General features: G+C 32.4%; 1 protein-coding gene across 1 annotated transcript; it reads right to left on the bottom strand.

Moving 5' to 3' along the window:
- Positions 1-12,378: 12,378 nt before the first annotated feature.
- On the bottom strand, positions 12,379-13,160 carry LOC112019412 (signaling peptide TAXIMIN 1). Its single transcript, XM_024051932.2, has 2 exons — positions 12,935-13,160; positions 12,379-12,720 (listed from the first exon to the last, which is right to left on the bottom strand). Exons 1-2 carry the CDS (start codon positions 13,051-13,053, stop codon positions 12,597-12,599), a joined length of 243 nt encoding a protein of 80 aa, XP_023907700.1. The 5' UTR covers positions 13,054-13,160; the 3' UTR covers positions 12,379-12,596.
- Between the last annotated feature and the right edge of the window lie 4,505 nt (positions 13,161-17,665).

Here is a 17,665-nt window from a genome sequence, read left to right as displayed (position 1 = left end):
TTTGAGCTTAATTATAAATCATTTATGTAAAGGGATGTCTGCATTTGCGGTGTGTAGTAAAGCTAAAAGAGATTGGGAATCTTGGACCATTTTGCGGATCTAGAGGACCCAAATCATAGTTTAATAGTTCATCCAAGAAAAAAAAATCATAGTTTAATATAGTTTTTTTTTAGCAATACTAAGTACATAAATTATTTTATAATATTTTTATCAACAATTGATTGATTTTTGCCTGAATTCACTACTAACATTATATTTTTGTAACCAACATTCATTCATCATATCAGGAGTTTATAAAATAGTGTATGCCTTAAAATTTTTTTTTTTTTCCTTTATAATTCAATGCTATAAGTAGGAATTCAAAGCCTAATGCTATAAATACAATATTTTGCACAACAAAAGTCATATTTGTTGAATTGTTTAGCTGTTATTCATTCTTATTTAAACTCACTTTTTATACTACTTTATTATTCACTATTTATAGCTCTATAATCTAGCAGATGTGAGAAAAAAGGAAAAGATTTACAGTGTGAACTGATTTTAATTTAAATCCTCAAAAAAAAAAATTTTTTTGGAGAAACAAAATCCTCAATGTTGAAAGCATATCAATTGAGTGAAAAGGTCTCAGCTAAAAAAAAAAAAAAAACAATTGAGTTACAAGGAATTTGAATATGGACTGTTGGCAATAGAGTATAGTAGGAGTTAATTAATTAAATACAGCACAATGTTAGATTGGAAAACCAGATGAATGTCTGGTTTTCGTAGTATTTTGTTTTTTTTTTTTAATTTTTTGATATAGATTTGTTTATTAATTAAAAGTGATTGTCTTATTCGTGGGGCTTACGTGATGGCTTGCAGGAGTATACACGTGGGGGCGGTATGAATAAACAGGGCGAGCCCGTTGGGGGCTCAGGTCGTGAATTTGGGCTGAGTGAGTCCCTTGATTTCCTGGTGGGGACTGAACCAAGGGTGAAGACTTGACATTTCCAAGGTCTGACTGAAAGTTGGTCCGCAATTTTTAGTTCGTTGAACATTAAAAGCAGGAAGCGCTGACCAAGGAAAAAAGTAAAGAAAAAGAAAACGGCAAGCAGTACTGAAGAGCCAGGAATGTTCCAAAAAATGGATGGTTTTTATAAGTAGTTGTGTATTTTGTGCAACCTAAGTTATATAATGTTTCAATTATATGGTTTTCATTTTTTTCATATTTAGAAAAAACATGTTCATATAGTATAGGACATTATAATTTACCATCAATAAACTTATTAAGGCAAAACTATAATATTGGTATCTTAAGTTTACCCTATATGTGCAATTGGTCCCTCAAGTTTCAAGTGAGCACAATTAGTCCCTCAAGTTTAAAAAATGAGTTGTATTAGTCTTTTTACTAACTGCCGTTAGTGATGTTACTTATGTGGCTAACGGAACAATAATTTGACATTTTTTAGTGATGTGACATTTTTTTATGATTTGTAGTTTAGAAAGTTACGTACTTTCATAAATAAATACAAATTTCATCAAAAAAAAAGAAAAAAAAAAAAAGAAGAAGAGAAAGTTAGGTCCTACAACTTTTTTAGTCAAAGCAAAGTGTTTTAGTATTAATTTGAGGAAAAACTAGAACTCCCAAATGACTAACGTCTATTATAATTTTTTTCATTGATATTATTGTGCAAAGTGATCAGTCATTTATGAATTTACATGCTCCATTTTTTTTATGGGATTACATACTCCAAATTGAAAGAAAAACTTGATCAACTTAAGTAGCCGTTTGGTTTAGGTAGAACCGACAGGGTTCAATCACGGTCCAACCTTACTTACTGGGAATAGAACTTCGACTAAATTAGGTTAGATTTAGAGTCTTACCACTAGGCTATACTAAAGTGTTGATGCTCTAAGTGAAAACTAAATATACTTGAAGTAAAATTAATAGAATTCATACCAATAAATTAAATAAACTTTCATTACTACTCTTATTTTATATTATAACTAATATTCATAATATTTTATTATATTATATATTTTAATTAGCCATCTCTAAAAGGGAGTATATAAATATATTCATACTTTTATACTTCAAAAATTAATTATAACTTTTAAAGTATTTTTTTTTCATGCTTTATTATTTTACTTTTATTAAATTTCTTTAAAATATGCTTCAAAATCATTTAATTTTCCCCATATATAAAATTTTATAAATATAATATCAATATTTGTATTTAATTATTTAATAAGGTAATTATGACATTATCGTGGTTCGACCTCAGTTGAACCTCGATCTGACCTTAAAAACCTTGAACCTCTCCCCTTACCGGTTCTGTGAATAGTCCGGGTTTGAAAACCATGATGCACAGTGTTTATCAACTCCTATTCAAAGACTTCCTAGCTTCCTAGTTGATAAGGATAATTTTTCTCATTGTTCAAAGACCAAAAAAAAAGTGATAATCCACAATTGAATTCTAGTAGCAATATTGTGGACGTAAGTGATAAGTAAACCAAACATGCATAAAAGCTGATATTATCTATTAAAGAAGTTCTCCTAGGTTTTTTTTTTTTTTTTCTTTTTTTTTTTTTTCAGTTTTTTTATAGCAACAAGAATATCTAACTCTATTCGAGTATCTGATTATTCCCTTGGATGTATATAGTCCCTTAGTCTCATACACACCAGGTTATTATATGGGAAAATCTCTTAAGGATGGCCCCAAGATGCTAATAAGAGGTTTCGTACTCAAGATCTCATGGATATCATTCCCTCGTGATTTAAGCTCGCCTAGCTCTAAACTCTTTGTTTTATGTATTGGCGGTTGAAACTCAAATTTTCATCCCATATTTTTGTCCTTCTGACGTGTTCTTTATTCTCTTTTTAAATCAACATGCTGATTTAAGTTTCATATCATATTTGCCAAAAGCCTTGTAACTAAATTGGCACCTCCCCATGCACAAAGTGTTTGGGGGTCTAGAGGGGAAAGAGTTCGAACTACGGGGTTAACAGCATATTATAATTATCTCTAAACAAAGTTTCGTATCATATTTACTTTCATGGATCATTTTACGCTACACATTTTTTTTTAATGTTCTATACCTACTTAATATAAAGTATTTATGCCAAGAGCTATTGTAGTTCAGTTACTTTCCCTCATTTATAAATAATCGAGATTTGAATCCCCATATGCTTCTCTCTTTGTTATCATAATAAAAACCTGCAATATCCTATATTAGCATATTATACCCACGGTTTAAAAAATAAAACTAGACTAGCCAGTTCAACTGGGAATCGAGCACCAATTCGGTTCGACAAAAACCTCAATAACTAGTCAAAACCATGATTATACCACATTAACTATTGGATTACCATACACAAAGAAAATTATCTACTTACAAAAGAATATATATATATATATATATATACACTTTGGTGTATACTGCTAGGATTTCATATTTTATTTATTTTGAGTTTAAATTATAATTTTTCAATTTACCATATTACCTCCCTCTTAATCTTATTTGATTATTTTATTTCTAGTTTGAAAATTATGCTTTTTATATGTGAATATATAATTTATAAATTTATGTTGAAAATGATTTTATTTTAGACTTTTTTTTTTATTTGAAAGATTACTAAACACAATTTTTTTTACACTTGTTTATACTTTATTATTTTCTATTAACCTTATTATAAAGTTGTGATTTACAACTATGTTTTTGTTGACTCTAATTCTGTGTCAAATTTGATTGTATTTTTGTTCAATCATTTCCCTCTATTTTTGTGGAATTTAATGTAAGGGTTGAGTGTGAGAGTTTGGTGAAGATTTGTGATGAATGTGAATTCATAACTAGTTCGCAAGTGGACACCTCGCGAAAGGTCATGTAAGAAGCACATGTTGGAATTTGAACAGTCTCATGCCAGGCTAGACTTTGCGAGTCACTTTGCGACTCAGGCCAAGTCGCGAGTGACTCGTGAAACTCACTGCTTGAACCTTTTAAAGTGTGTTTTTCTCATTTCTTTACTAACACTATATAAGCCCACATTACCCACGAAATTGAAAAGAGTTTTTCCAAGGAATTTTTGAGAGAGAAAACCCTAGCAATACACTTGAGTGTTAGAGATTGTAAACCCACAATCATCTACACAATTTCTCTTAAGTTTTCATCTAATCCTACCTCTCCAATTACACATCCTTAAGAGGTTCTTTGTCCAAACACTTACCTCACTCAATCTGAGTGCTGAGTGAAGTTTTGGTGCATGTGGGAAGTATTGGAAGATGCCATCGATTGGCGGATGCAATTTGGAGATAATTGCAGGATCCAGATAACTAGTGAAGACATGGCTCGGTGAAGCCTGTTGGTAACTAGAACTTGGAGGGTTCAAGTACATTGGGTAGATTAGACTTAAAGGGTTTTTTTAAGATTTGTGTACTCCAACTTTATTCACTAGTGAATCAATTTTGGCTTGTAAGGCCGTGGAGAGGTTTTACACCGAGTACTTTGGTTTTTTCTTCGATAACACATTGCTGTGTTATCTTGCGTTTGCATCTCTCTTCTCTTACTCTTTGTACCTTACATTTATTGTTTATTCCTTATAGTTATCCACTCGAGTAGTTCCGATTTATTGCACTTCATTTACTTTTGTTCCGCACTTACTTAAGTTAGAGTAAAAACAATTTAGCCGTAAGTTTAAAATTGGGGGTCTAAACAAGTTATAGTGTTTTACACTATTTGAGCTTTCACTTATAAAAATGGTGAAAATTCACTGAAAATTTTGTTTAAATTTTTTAAGACATATTTTTAGTAACAATTTTTACGTTTACCATTTTAATACCATTATTTTATATTATTATTATTAAATTAATTATGACATCATCATGATTCGACCTTGGTTAAACCTCAGTCCAACCTTAAAAATCTTGAATCTTTCTCTTTTCTAGTTCAATAAACGGTCTGAGTCTGAAAACCATGCAATTGAATACTAACAAGATATTATTGTTCTTCACTATCAACACCGTGCAATAAGTACAAGATGCAATTAAGTCGGCTTTGGGAGTTGAAAGCATTAAGTAGAATGAAAAATACTTGTGTGTGCCTTTTCTTGCAGGGCATAATTAGAAGCCAGCTTTTTTTTCTAAGATAAAAAGAAAGTTTGAGGAAAAAGTTACAAGGTTGAAAGGAAATGTAATTCTCTCTTAAGCAAGTCGTGGGATTTTGATAAACGTTGTATCCTAAACAATCCCAACTTATGTAATAAGCTAATTTAAGCTTCCTATAAGTCCAAGAAAATCAATTTGTCATCCAGCATAATGGACGACATGAAGTTACCAGTAAGTCATTAAAGAAAGATAAATAACTGCTCAATCACATTCAATAATTCATTGATGACCATTACTCAAAGGTATTAAACTCCCATTAAGAAAATAATTGTTACTCAAGGTAATAATCACCTACAATTATATCCAACAATTACCTAGGTCACCTATAAAAAGGGTAATCTGACTCACTCGTTAAGGTACGTCAAAAACTATTATAAAACTGCTATCTATATACGAAAGATATGGGCTTATGCTGATTCAAGCATTGGAGGCTCCTCCATTGGGTACAACCTAGTGATCTCTTTGATCAATTCTCTTTATCTTGCAGACCCTACAAGATCCGTCAAAAGCTCTAAATTGAATGAGTGATCCAACTAAAGATTTTTGGCATCATCAATTTGGTGTCGTCTGTGGAAAAAGACAAGCCATTGTTCTCTTACTGTAACAAAGGGTCACATAGTTCATTCAAAAGATATGAACACCACGATACCGTAGTCAGTCTATAGATGGAATATCATGTAAAATTCCTCTGACAGAAGCATATCTACCTGCGACAAAAGCAATCTTGCTGTGTCTTCCACCCGAAAGGGACAAACGCACGAAATTTGGAGGCCAAATCAAATCACATCGACGTGATTTGGCAAAAAATATCATCGTGTTACTGTGGGTCAACGATCCTAGGCACAAACAAGATAGTTTGTGTCAAGAACCCAAGGTAATTCTTATACCTTTATTTTAAAAAATAATAATAAAATAAATAAGCAAGAGCAAAGATAAAATCGCCCCAAAGATTCATGGCCTAACCCACTAAGCCATTCATTGAGTATCATTGCTCAGGTATGTTTAAGGGTTTATTTATTCTCCCTAAAGTTATTTTTCTACATGATACTATTACGTTTTGCCTATGATTTTAAATTGCTCGATTACTCCAAATAGGTCAACTATAGTAATGGTAGTCCCAAATCACAGCTTTGACTTTCTATATTTATTTTAAATCTCAATTTGATCATACCGAAGTTGCTATATATGGTGATATATAAATGGAAGGAAATGGGAATCATAGCCTCGGCTAAAGGCTTTATAAATATAAAATAAAAGTATAAAAAAAAAAAATTTAAGCTACAATTGATGAGACATATTGTGCATATATATATATATATATACACACACATACGTGTTGCTTAAGATAAATAAGTCAACCCAATGTGGTGCAAATCCCATTTTGATCATTCACAATTTCACATAGAGTGTTTGTGGTGCGGTGTGGTTTTAAATCATTTTTAGCACCGTACTTTGCGGTGTGGTTTAACCAAAACCATAACTATACTGTACTTAATTTTTGTAGCCAAATATGCGGTAAGGTGCGGTTTAGTGTTTAGCCAAAACTATAACTGCACTGCACTTTATTTTTGCAATCACATATGCGATGCAGTATTAAATGCGGTTTGAACGGCTTGAAACCTGTATATTTTTCAAATTTTGGGCTTTTCCTGTCTAGCCCAAAACTTTTTTTTTTTTTTTTTAAACTTTGTTTTGAGTCAAGTTTTAAACTATTGAACTAGTTTTTCTTTATTTTTGGTTAGCTTTCCTAATAAACACTTGCTAGGGTTATTAAACATTTTTTTTTTTTAGAAAGCTAGGGCTATTTTTTTTTTTTTTTGGAAAACTAGAGTTATTAAACTATTAATATATATAGAGGGTGCAATGCGATGCGGTGTACTATTATTTGTAGTGCGGTGTCGTTATGCCATTTTGTGAGCAATTTTGGTGCAATTTTTGCGATTAGTGCAGTTTGGTGCACATCCCTAATATCACATGTACTATTCAGTTGCATGCTTAATGTTAGACACACTTGTTTGACACATAATTCACTTATGTTTCCTCGCTAGACATAGCGATTCTTTTCACTCACTACATAATAAAAAAATCAAACCAACGTTTATATTTTTCTCTCCTTTCTTTCTCTCTTTTCACTCACTCTCTGCCTCTCTCTCAACTCACTATAGTCCCTCGAGTTCACACCAATTTTAGCAAGAGGAGTGGTCGATCTCACTAGTGCAAAGAAGGGCATCAAACACCGCATCTATTGACCCACATAGTCAGGTATGATGCATCTCACTCTTTCTCTAATTTTATTGATTTTAGCAAGGTGGAGATTTTTGCGGCTTGTGGGTTTGTTAGTCTATGGGAGTATGTGTTTGGTGTCTTTGTATCAATTATTGGCTTTTTTATATGCATTTCTTCTTTCATTGCTTTGGCTTAATTGTGTTGTTGGTTTTGCTTTTTTTGGATAAAGGTTTGAACTTGTTGATTGTTATGTGATTCTGAATTTTGGGTTTTGATAATCAAGAATAGTGGGCTTTTGGTGATGTGAACTAGGTTTAATTTGGATTTTTTTTTTTTTTATATGGGAATTGTTTGCACATTCAAATTTGATGATAACATTGGCTTCCCAAGTCTTGTCAATTGTTGAATGTAAAACTAGTTATTGTAATTTTGAATGAGATGAAGATTATAACCTTACAAGGGCCTCTTTTGTTTTCCTAGTTAATGTAATTTTGAATGAGGCGAACGTATATGTAACTTTTGTTGAACTATCTTATGTAGTGATGATGCCGAAAATCGTCAGTAAGTCACACAGTCCTCACGTGCTCTAGACAACACTTGCGAAACAAAGACAAAGAAAACTTTGTAAAGAGTACCGGTGTGGTACCGACCAAATACCCTCCAACGGTCAACTCACAACTCTAGAGTGCCAAAACTGGGGGAAATTATGCGTACCTTGGCTTGTGAGGGTTTTGGGGCTTTTATAGTAGGTAGGTTTGACATTTGTTCCTTGGCATAGAGTGCTTTTCCTTGTAGGAAAGATTTTCATTAATGCGCATATCTTGCAAGATCCTTTCCTAGTAGGTAATTATGCATAATATTCACAAGTTTTGTAAATTTTTAGAAGTCAAGCCTTTTAAAAGTTATACTTTTAAGTTTATGTTTCCTAAAGTTTATCAAAAGAATTTTTATATTATCAAAAAAGAAACTTCAACTTTTAAATAACGTTTTGAACGGCTGCATCTTATTTAACAGATAATCTCTAGACTAAATTAATTTTATAAAATAATTGAGTTTCAACATAAGTTTTCTAAAAAGATTATTGTTCTTTAAATTTGTTTCAAACCATCTGATTTCAAATTTGTATTCGGGCTTTCCAAATGGTATTTAAACGTTTCTTTTTGCGAATTGAGTTTTCAAACTTACTCAAGAAATATAAAATATTTATATAAAGTCCTCAGTTCCTTTCATTTCCTAAGAGAGTCAAGAATCCTCTGGTTTATGCTCAATTCGATATTGTGATCTTCAATATGCCTCTATATTTGAAATGATTCTTACTATTAAGTAAATTATTCTATTTTTTGTATAAACTTTGCTTTTGTGATATTTGACTAATTAAATTGTTTTAAAATTGATCATATATATATATGTGTGTGTGTGTGTGTGTGTGTGTGTGTGTACGTATGTAAGCCCGCTCACAGGGTTGTATGTGAGATAAGTGTTGAACCCTCACTAGATGTTGGCATCCGCTCATAGGATTATATGTGAGAATATGTAATATGTGTGTATATGACACAAATATCACATATGTGTCATATACACACATATGATACACATATAAAAGACATTGTGCTCTAATTAATTATTTGTATGTATTTTTGAATGATTTTGAGATTTAATAATTACATACGTATTAAGTGGTTCATTATATGTTTTGGAAAACTGTGTTTGATATCATTTAGTGAATTCATGAATTCAACATACTCGTGCTTTTTCATTAAAAAAAAAAAAAATACTCGTGGTTTGCTAGACTCTATTTTTTTTGTTGTGTATTGTGTATAATTGTGAAAGTTCAAAATGTGTATAAAACACTCTTGAACGTTTAGACCCCAAATTATAAAAAATCAAATCAAACTTATAATCAAACAATTAATGTGCGGAACATGAACATAAGCCAAACACAGAATTGATAACTGATCTATGCCAAATATAAACACATCCACAATAGTAAATATAAGACAAAGATAAAGGAAGGAAGATGCAAACACACGGACAACACGCGATGTGTTATCGAAGAAGAAACCGAAGCCCTCGGCGTAAAACCTCTCCGCCGCCCTCCAAGCGGTAAATAGTCCACTAAAGAATATAGTTGGGATACATGAACAGTAGAAGACCCTCCAAGCCTAATCTACCCAAGTACCTAAGCCCTCCAAGCTTCTTGCTCCAATGAGGTTACGCCAAACCTATTTCTTCTTTAACTTCCCAGATTCCACTACTATACCATAGCATCAACCAATGTATATTGGTTCCTTCCAAACTGCTTCCCTTAGCACTAAATGAACCTTCTCACAGACGTGGGTGTGGTGAGATAAGGATTTGGTCAATGGCCTCTCAAGGATGTGACAATGGAGAGAAAGAGAGTAGAGGAATTTGTAGAGTCTCTAAGGTAAAGATTGGAGATGAGGCAAACTTGTTTTTCTTTAGGGTTTCTCTCACAAAAATTCTCTCTGAAAGCTCTCTTAAAATCGTGGGTATAAGGGTCTATATATAGTGGGGTAAGAAAGGAATACGAAGAGATAGTTTTTGCCAAACAGGGTAAATTGGCGGCTTGGTCTCGCGGCTTATCTAAGTCGTGAGTTCAAGTCGCGGCGTAACGGCCTGGCCAGTCTGGGACTTTTGTCCTGTAGTGCGACAATTGGCATGACCCTTCAGCTTCCCGAGCCTGCATTTGGCGGCTTGTAGCCACGAGCCACCCGCGAGTCCTAGCCGCGAAGCTCTGCTTCTTTGCACATACTTGAGCTTTTCTTTACATCTTCTCACACACTACCCTTACAATAATCCCACCTAAATACGGGGTTACTAAGTGCTAAATTACAAGCAAATTGGCACGGAATAAAGCCAACAAGATGGTTGATAAATTTCAACCTTACAAATTGCTTACTAGATGTGTGTCTCACCTTATCAATTACAATTTTCTGAATAAGGTTTACTTGGGAAACAGAATCTTTGGATTGCTTCCTAAGGTGCAAGGTAGAGCTTGGGATGATTGAAGCCTTATAGGATTTTAGTTGTCTTTATTTCGCCTTAGATTTTATAATATTTGGAGATTATTTCCAATTGTGGATGTTTAGAGATTGTAAGAAGTTTATTAAGAGCATTGTTTATTTGGAGTTTTATTTATTTTGAAATTGATTACTTTTATTGAGATTGCAAGATCAATAAGTTAGTCATACATCTAAATTCATGTTCTATGGTTTTGTCCATGACATCTCATAATGACAGTTCAACTGATTATATTTTCCCACTAAATTGAGGATTTTAAATACAGTTGCCACTTATTTTATTTAAATTAGAAAAATAAGAAAAGTGAAAATGAAAGAAACATTATTGATACTATAAAATGTACATATTTGCTTATCTAACTAGAATATTACATGGTTTTGGTTCTAGAAGTATGAAAATTACATGGACAAATAACTAGTCTAAGAACCCTTGATTGAAGTTCAGGAATTATGTTACAAGGTAGGAAGAGATTAGACACTGACCTTGCCTTGTGAATTTGGTCTTCTAAGCTATGGTGTCCAATGGTCATATCACATCATTCATACAAACAAACATAATTCTTACTATGCATTTTAATATGTCATGAACCATAATAATATGCATCTAATTATATAGCATTACCAAGTGTATATCAAGTCATGTAGAGTGCATTTTTGACATCCTAATAATCTTATATTAGGGTTTATGGTATGGCAATGTTTCAAATGTGTAGATGAGTGCATATATGAAGATAATAAAATGTGCATCTATAATGATCATGAAGTGTCTCACATGACATGCCTTTGCTCATGTATCATCTCAAAACATTCAAGCATGTTTACTTAGCTTTTTTGTTGCATTGAAATTCATTTACCAACAGATTTTTTTTTTCTTGCATTTGAAACTCATTTTGATAATTCTTTTAGTAGAGAGAGAGAGAGAGAAGGTTTCATTAACTTTCCGGTATGCCATTGATATGACATAGAGATTAGGTTTTGTTTCCTCACATGCATTTTAAGAATGTCCATGCATTTAGGATAAACTGCATTGCATGTTTACTTTCCCTACGATTATATGATAATGAGTAATGTATTTGTTTTCCAATATTTATTACAGATTTCTCCTTTTATTTATGATTAATGAATGCTTTAAGCTTTACTTTTTGTTTGATTTTTTTTTAATGGGTTATATTGATTATATGATTTGTATCCTAAGAGACAGGTCTTCAGATTGGGCAGGTGTGAAAACCATAATCCAAGGGCGAAGGGTCAAATATGAGTCCTCAAATTGGTTACTCAACTGATAACAGTTTCTTCTCCAAAAAAAAAAATGATAGCAGTTTACCCTTTAAATTGAGGGTTTTGAATATGGAGTCCCGACTTGATTATTTTTGGATTTTTATTTTTTAAGAAGAAAACCAAAATAAGTAAGTGATCAATTTAATGACAATGAAGACGGCAAGAAAAAAACTATCACAGCTGGCCTATGTCGTATGCTAACTAAAATGGACTTTTTTAAAACTGTTGGCCAAAATTGACCAGCAAAACAAGACAATTTTAGCGTCAATTTCAAGACTGCTTAGCTAATTAGCTTGAACACAATGTGTAGCCCGTCTAAAATTTAAAGGATAGCAATATTTGTTGACAATGTGCCCAATGGAAGCCTATAATGTTCCTATTCAGCTAGTTCACACAATTTGAGGTCTCTGAAGCTCTGTATAGAAGGCAACATTTGCCGGATATTGTGTAGTGTCCAGAAATTACAATCAATATGCTTCCCAAAGACGTTACTCACTAATTTTATCGAGGTTCATATAAATAATTAAATATGAATCAAAAGCCTAGTTTCCTTATTATCTTCTTTTTTGAATTTGAACTGACTTTTGGGTTATACGCTGCTAGATTCAACACGTTATATATATATATATATATATATCACAAGAAACACTGAAAAAAAAACAAAAAAAACAAAACATGAACAACAACAATCCAGGGAAAAAAAAAAACCTACACATTAATTTCATTTGTAGAAGAACAAAAATAATAGAAAGGTAATAAAGACAAAGATTATATAGTAATCAAGATGGACCAGGCAAAAAAATTATAAGAATTACAACGGCCTTTAAATGTCAACTAGATGATACCAAAGTGCAAACATGGCCTCAAAAGGGAATCAAACAATGAATCCATATCAGAGCTGCTACTTCAAATTCTAACAAGGGATCTTGGATGTGAACCACTTCATCACCAGAATGGGAGCCTTAATCAAGGCCAATGCAAACTCAACCATTATTGTTACGCACAAGCAGCACGGGCATATGCAAGTCAACACCAACCTGCACCCATCACAAAACACAACACAAGGTACTATTCAAATTTCTAGTTTAAGAAAAAAATTAAAAGCCATAAACCTTCTAACGAATTCAAAAGAGTTAAGAGATTGACATTTTTTTATATTTCCAACAAAAATGTCTAACGTTCAAATTTCTTTTTCCCAATTTCTAAAACAAAACAGAAAATCGAAAGAAAGAATTAAAGAGTGAGCCTAACCCGACGATCCACACGATGATACCCACAAGGGAGATGAGGAGGGAGAGGAAAGCAAAGGGAAGGCCCAACAGGAAGCCCAAAGGCCTGCATTTCAAATCCTCACCGCAGCAGCAACACATATCTTGCTGCTTGGTTGATTCTTCTTTTTCTTCTTTCCTTGTTGCTTTATGAACTACAGGCTTTTGTTGATCTTTCTTTGTTCATAGTATCAAAGAAGCAGAAAATACGATACTAATATAAAAGTAGTGGGCGGAGTGCACAAGTAGTATGAACTAGAGATGAACTAGAAAGAAGACATGAAGGCTTACGTTGCTGCCGTTCACGCAAAGCCCAAGCCACGATATTCGAAAGAGATGGTTAAAACAATTAAACATAAACAACTAATACCAGAAGCCCACGTCCTCTTCCATCTCTTACTAAAACTTCTTTCGTGGCTCACGCAACTCTTTTTCATTTAAGAATTCAAAGGCAAAAAGTCCAATCGTGTCATGCCATGATATTTGTACAGGTTTATCTGTTTCTTCGTTAAAGACAAGGTTTTTTTTTTTTTTTTTTCATTCTTTTTTTAAAGAACACAAACAAAGGCTAATTTAGTTCCGTGCGAATACAAAGACCTTACACTTCTTCTAATTCTTCTTCTTTCTTTTTTTTTTCTTTTTTTTTTCCTTTTTATTTTATTTTTTATTTTTAAGAAGACAAGGACCTCATACTTTTTTTTTTGAGGGTCAAGGACCTCATACTTGAGTATATTATTTGTGGAAAATTGAGTGACATCATATCAGGATGATAGACTATCCTATAGCAATTTTTTTACTTAAAAGTAGTCTCTTGTTGAAAATAATAGACAATAAGAACTCTCATCAAAAGGAATATATATATACGAGCAAAGCACGTGTAATGGGTTTTTTTTTAGTGGTCTTATTTTGTAGAAAAAAAACTGAGTTTTTTTTTTTATTTTATATATATAATTTTTATTTTGAAAATCTAATTTATGTTTCAAAAAAAAAAAAAATTNTTCTCAGTATCACTCAAGGTAGCAACCTACCCTTTATCTTTTGAATTCTTAGTCTTTTCCTTCATAAGATAATATGGGCACTTTATCCTCATATGACCAAAACCTTTGTACTCATGACACTAGATAAGGGATTTTTCACTCTTACCCTTCTTAGAGGATTTAAATTTCCTAGGAGGTTTGTCCTTATCCTTTATCCTAAATTGAAGAAGTTTGATAAACTCATTAGCTATTAAGGTTAGATCCTCATTCTCGTCATCATCTTCATCCTCATATTCAGAGTCATCAATCTCTTCCTCTATACCCTTGAGAGCCAAGTTTTTACTCTTTCCACCCTTTCCCATTAAACATAATTTCATCTCATAGGTTTGAAGGTTCCCTACAAGCCCAGTCAAAGGAATTTGATCAATGTCCTTCACTTCTTCAATGACAGTAATCTTGGCATGGAATCTTTCAGGTAAGGACCTAAGGTTTTTCCTAACAATTTTGGATTCTACTATAGATTCTCCAAGGTTGAAGGTAGAATTCACAATATCCTTGAGTTTAGCATGAAACTCATCAAAGGTCTCATCCTCTTCCATCCTTATTTCTTCAAAACTACTAGTAAGTCTTTGAAGCTTCACAGTCTTTACTGCCTTGGTACCTTCATAAGTGGTCTGAAGAATGGTCCATGCTTTCTTGGCAACTTCCGTGGATGATATTTTCTTGAATTCCTCATTGGTCACCCTACAAAACAAAGTATTTAAGGTCCTATTGTTGAAATTTGTTGCATTGATTGTTGCTTTATCCCAATCCACTGATACTTTCTTTGGCTTAGTCCAGCCAACTTCAATAGCTTGCTATACTTTTTCACCTAGAGAGTGCAAAAAAACTTTTATACGAACTTTCCAGTACGCATAATTAGTGCCATCAAATAAAGGAGGAATTAAAAGAAATTGTCCACGATCCATGACAACGGGAGTGAAAGATCAAATTCAGGAGATTAATCCAATCAGAGTGTACCCGCTCTGATACCACTTGTTTGGAAATTTAGACCCTAGTTGATAAAATTAACAAGTTTTAAACCTAAGTTGTTAATTAGATTTATTATGAATAAACCTTGTTAAAACAAACTAATATCAATATCATGTCAATGTCATGCACAGCGAAAAAGTAAATAAGACAAGATATGATGACCTAGAAAAACCAATGAAACAAACTAGTTTCAAAGTAAAAAACCTGGGGAGAACCCTTCCTGAAAAGCAATCTACTATAATAAAAAGAAATTTCAGATCTAGTATAAAACTTTTATCCCTAGACTTTACAATCCCTATAGATGAACTTATAGCAAAAACCTTCTATTGCTTTAGAACCTTTGAACTCTTTAATATATGAACGCCATCTTTTTGCACGGATCCCAATACGTAACTAACCAATGATGCATGCCTTCCAGTACGTGACTAACTACACTGTTGGTTGCAAAGTTCTTCACTTCGTCAACAATGAAGATCAAGAAGCACGTCGTTCAAAACCCTAAGCACAAGACGTAGTAGCTTCTTTAAGAGAGAATAAGACACTCGGTCACTTTTTGCATGTGTTATCCTTGTATTATCATGTGTGACGGCCTTTAAAATAAGCCTTATATATGTTTAGGGTTATGAGAAAAGAAACCCTATACATATATGTCAGCATGGGCTGAAAATCAAATCTGAAAATTCTAATTTCGTAATTCTCGATAGATACATCTGTTAAGCAGCTGTCGAGACTTCGATAGATAGAATCTGTCGAGTAGCTGTCGAGACCTTGGTAGATAGTATTTGTCAAGTAGCTATTGAGAATTTGTCCAGCTTTAATGAACAACCCTTCTTTGCTTGTTTTTTGGACAGATTTGCATGGCTTCAATACTAGACTTGAACTCTTGTTCTTTGAAGCATTAAACACATCCTAGATCTACCTAATTACAAGTAAAGTGCATTTTGTCAAAGGATTAGCCAATTCTATATGACATATGTTCTTAACATGATTCACATATGTCCTAATAGCTATTACTTTAAAATTGTTTTTGTATTCCTCTTTAAGGCTACAATTGATTCCATGTAATGCCTTACTTGCAAGTATGGCCAAGATTACAAACTTTTTTCTTGAACCAACATTATTTATTCTAGTATGATCGGAATAGCACTAGTAAAGCTAGTATTTAATCTAAGACAAAATAATGTTGTTTCTGTACAGGCTTACCCACCTGTATAGTAAATTCTAGCTATACCGGCCGGTACGGTACAGTATTAACTCATTTGATCTGTTGCATGCACTATTGACTTTATCTGGTAAACATTAGAAATTGCGAAGGTAAGAGTTTTGTATATTTTCTAAATATTAATGGATTTTATTATATTGTAAGATTAAGGGAAAATTTTACATAAGAGTTAAAGGTTATAATTTAGATGCCAAAAAGAAAGAAGGTCTAGGTTCTAGACTAACATAAAACTTTAGTATTAGTGTTGAGCTCATCATAAAATGAAAATAAAATATAGAAAAGTAGGAAGTTTCATATATATATATATATATATACACTAGCCTTTGAGCACGCGCTCACGCGCGTACTCAAAGGCTCTTCTATTTTTGGGTAAATTTTAATAATTTGCATTCATTATAATTTGAGATTACTACATTTTTCCCATTACAAAAAATTCCTAGAGATGTAATGAATATTATGCATTTGTGTTTGTGAGAAGTTCAACTACTGAGATTTTTTTTTTTTTTTTTTGGGATAGAACTTTTTTTTTTTCAATAGGAACGTGGGTAGATAATTGATAGAGTGTGTGTGTGTGTGTTTTTTTTTGTTAGGATTTTTTTGTTTTACTTGAATTTTTAAAGGTTATGCAGGGAAGAGTTTTTTTTTTTTTTATTTTTTATTTTTTATGAACGTGTGTTTTGGTGTATTGGGATTTTTTTTTGGTGGCTGGGGTAGTTTTTTTTTAAATAACGTGGGATAGTATTTCAATGTAGAAGTAGAAGTAGCGTTTCAATGTGGGTAGGAATTTATTTAGGAGGGAATTTACTATTTTAACCCTATTTTGATTGGTTTAGATTTATTAAATTAGGGGAATTTTTGAAAGTAAAAAAAGCAATAGCTAACTTTTCAAATTCTCTTAATATATAATATATATATGAGATGGGTTCAAGTTACACTTGGTGTAACTCCACAAAAGTTACACCTTTTTTAAGCCATTGATTTCCAAAAGATCAAACGGTTAAAAACAAAACACTATTATCCATAACATCTATTAAATATTTAACAAATTAATAGCATACTCATTATCTCTTTCCTTATTAAATGCTCCTATATTTTTCTCTCTCTCCTTATTATGTCATTCATTGTAAATTTTTTTTTCTATGCAATTCCTTCTACTATTTCCTTGGTTTTTTTCTCTCCTAAATAAAACCTCATCCCATTTTTACAAAATGTTCAAGCACAATTGAATAAAAAGGCATCAGTTTTTTTTTTTTTTTTTTGGAGAATAAAGAAATCAGAAATTAGCCCAGCTCTCTCTCTCTTTGTGTGGAGATTAGTCGTATCTAATTGACTAAGTGCCGTTGCAATGAAATCTAAAATAACTTGAAAGTTAAAAACAAAACATGGGATCTTCAGGATAAATCTATAGGGTAAAAATAAAGTTTAAAGAATTAATGAACCCGCCCTCTAAACCCCCCCCCCCGCCCAAAAAAAAAAAAAACCC

The sequence above is a fragment of the Quercus suber genome, unplaced genomic scaffold (assembly GCF_002906115.3).
Source record: "Quercus suber isolate HL8 unplaced genomic scaffold, Cork oak 2.0 scaffold_670, whole genome shotgun sequence".
In the NCBI taxonomy this organism is placed as follows: Eukaryota; Viridiplantae; Streptophyta; class Magnoliopsida; order Fagales; family Fagaceae; genus Quercus; species Quercus suber.
The sequence above is the reverse complement of the archived record's forward strand: the minus strand, read 5'-3'. Positions and strand labels throughout refer to the sequence as shown.

Bases quoted from the DNA above. Each gene is read 5' to 3' on its own strand.
- LOC112019412 (XM_024051932.2), bottom strand. From the start codon at position 13,053: ATGTGTTGCTGCTGCGGTGAGGATTTGAAATGCAGGCCTTTGGGCTTC. The intron at 12,721-12,934 runs GTTAGGCTCACT...TGATGGGTGCAG, and splicing joins ATCATCGTGTGGATCGTCGG to GTTGGTGTTGACTTGCATAT.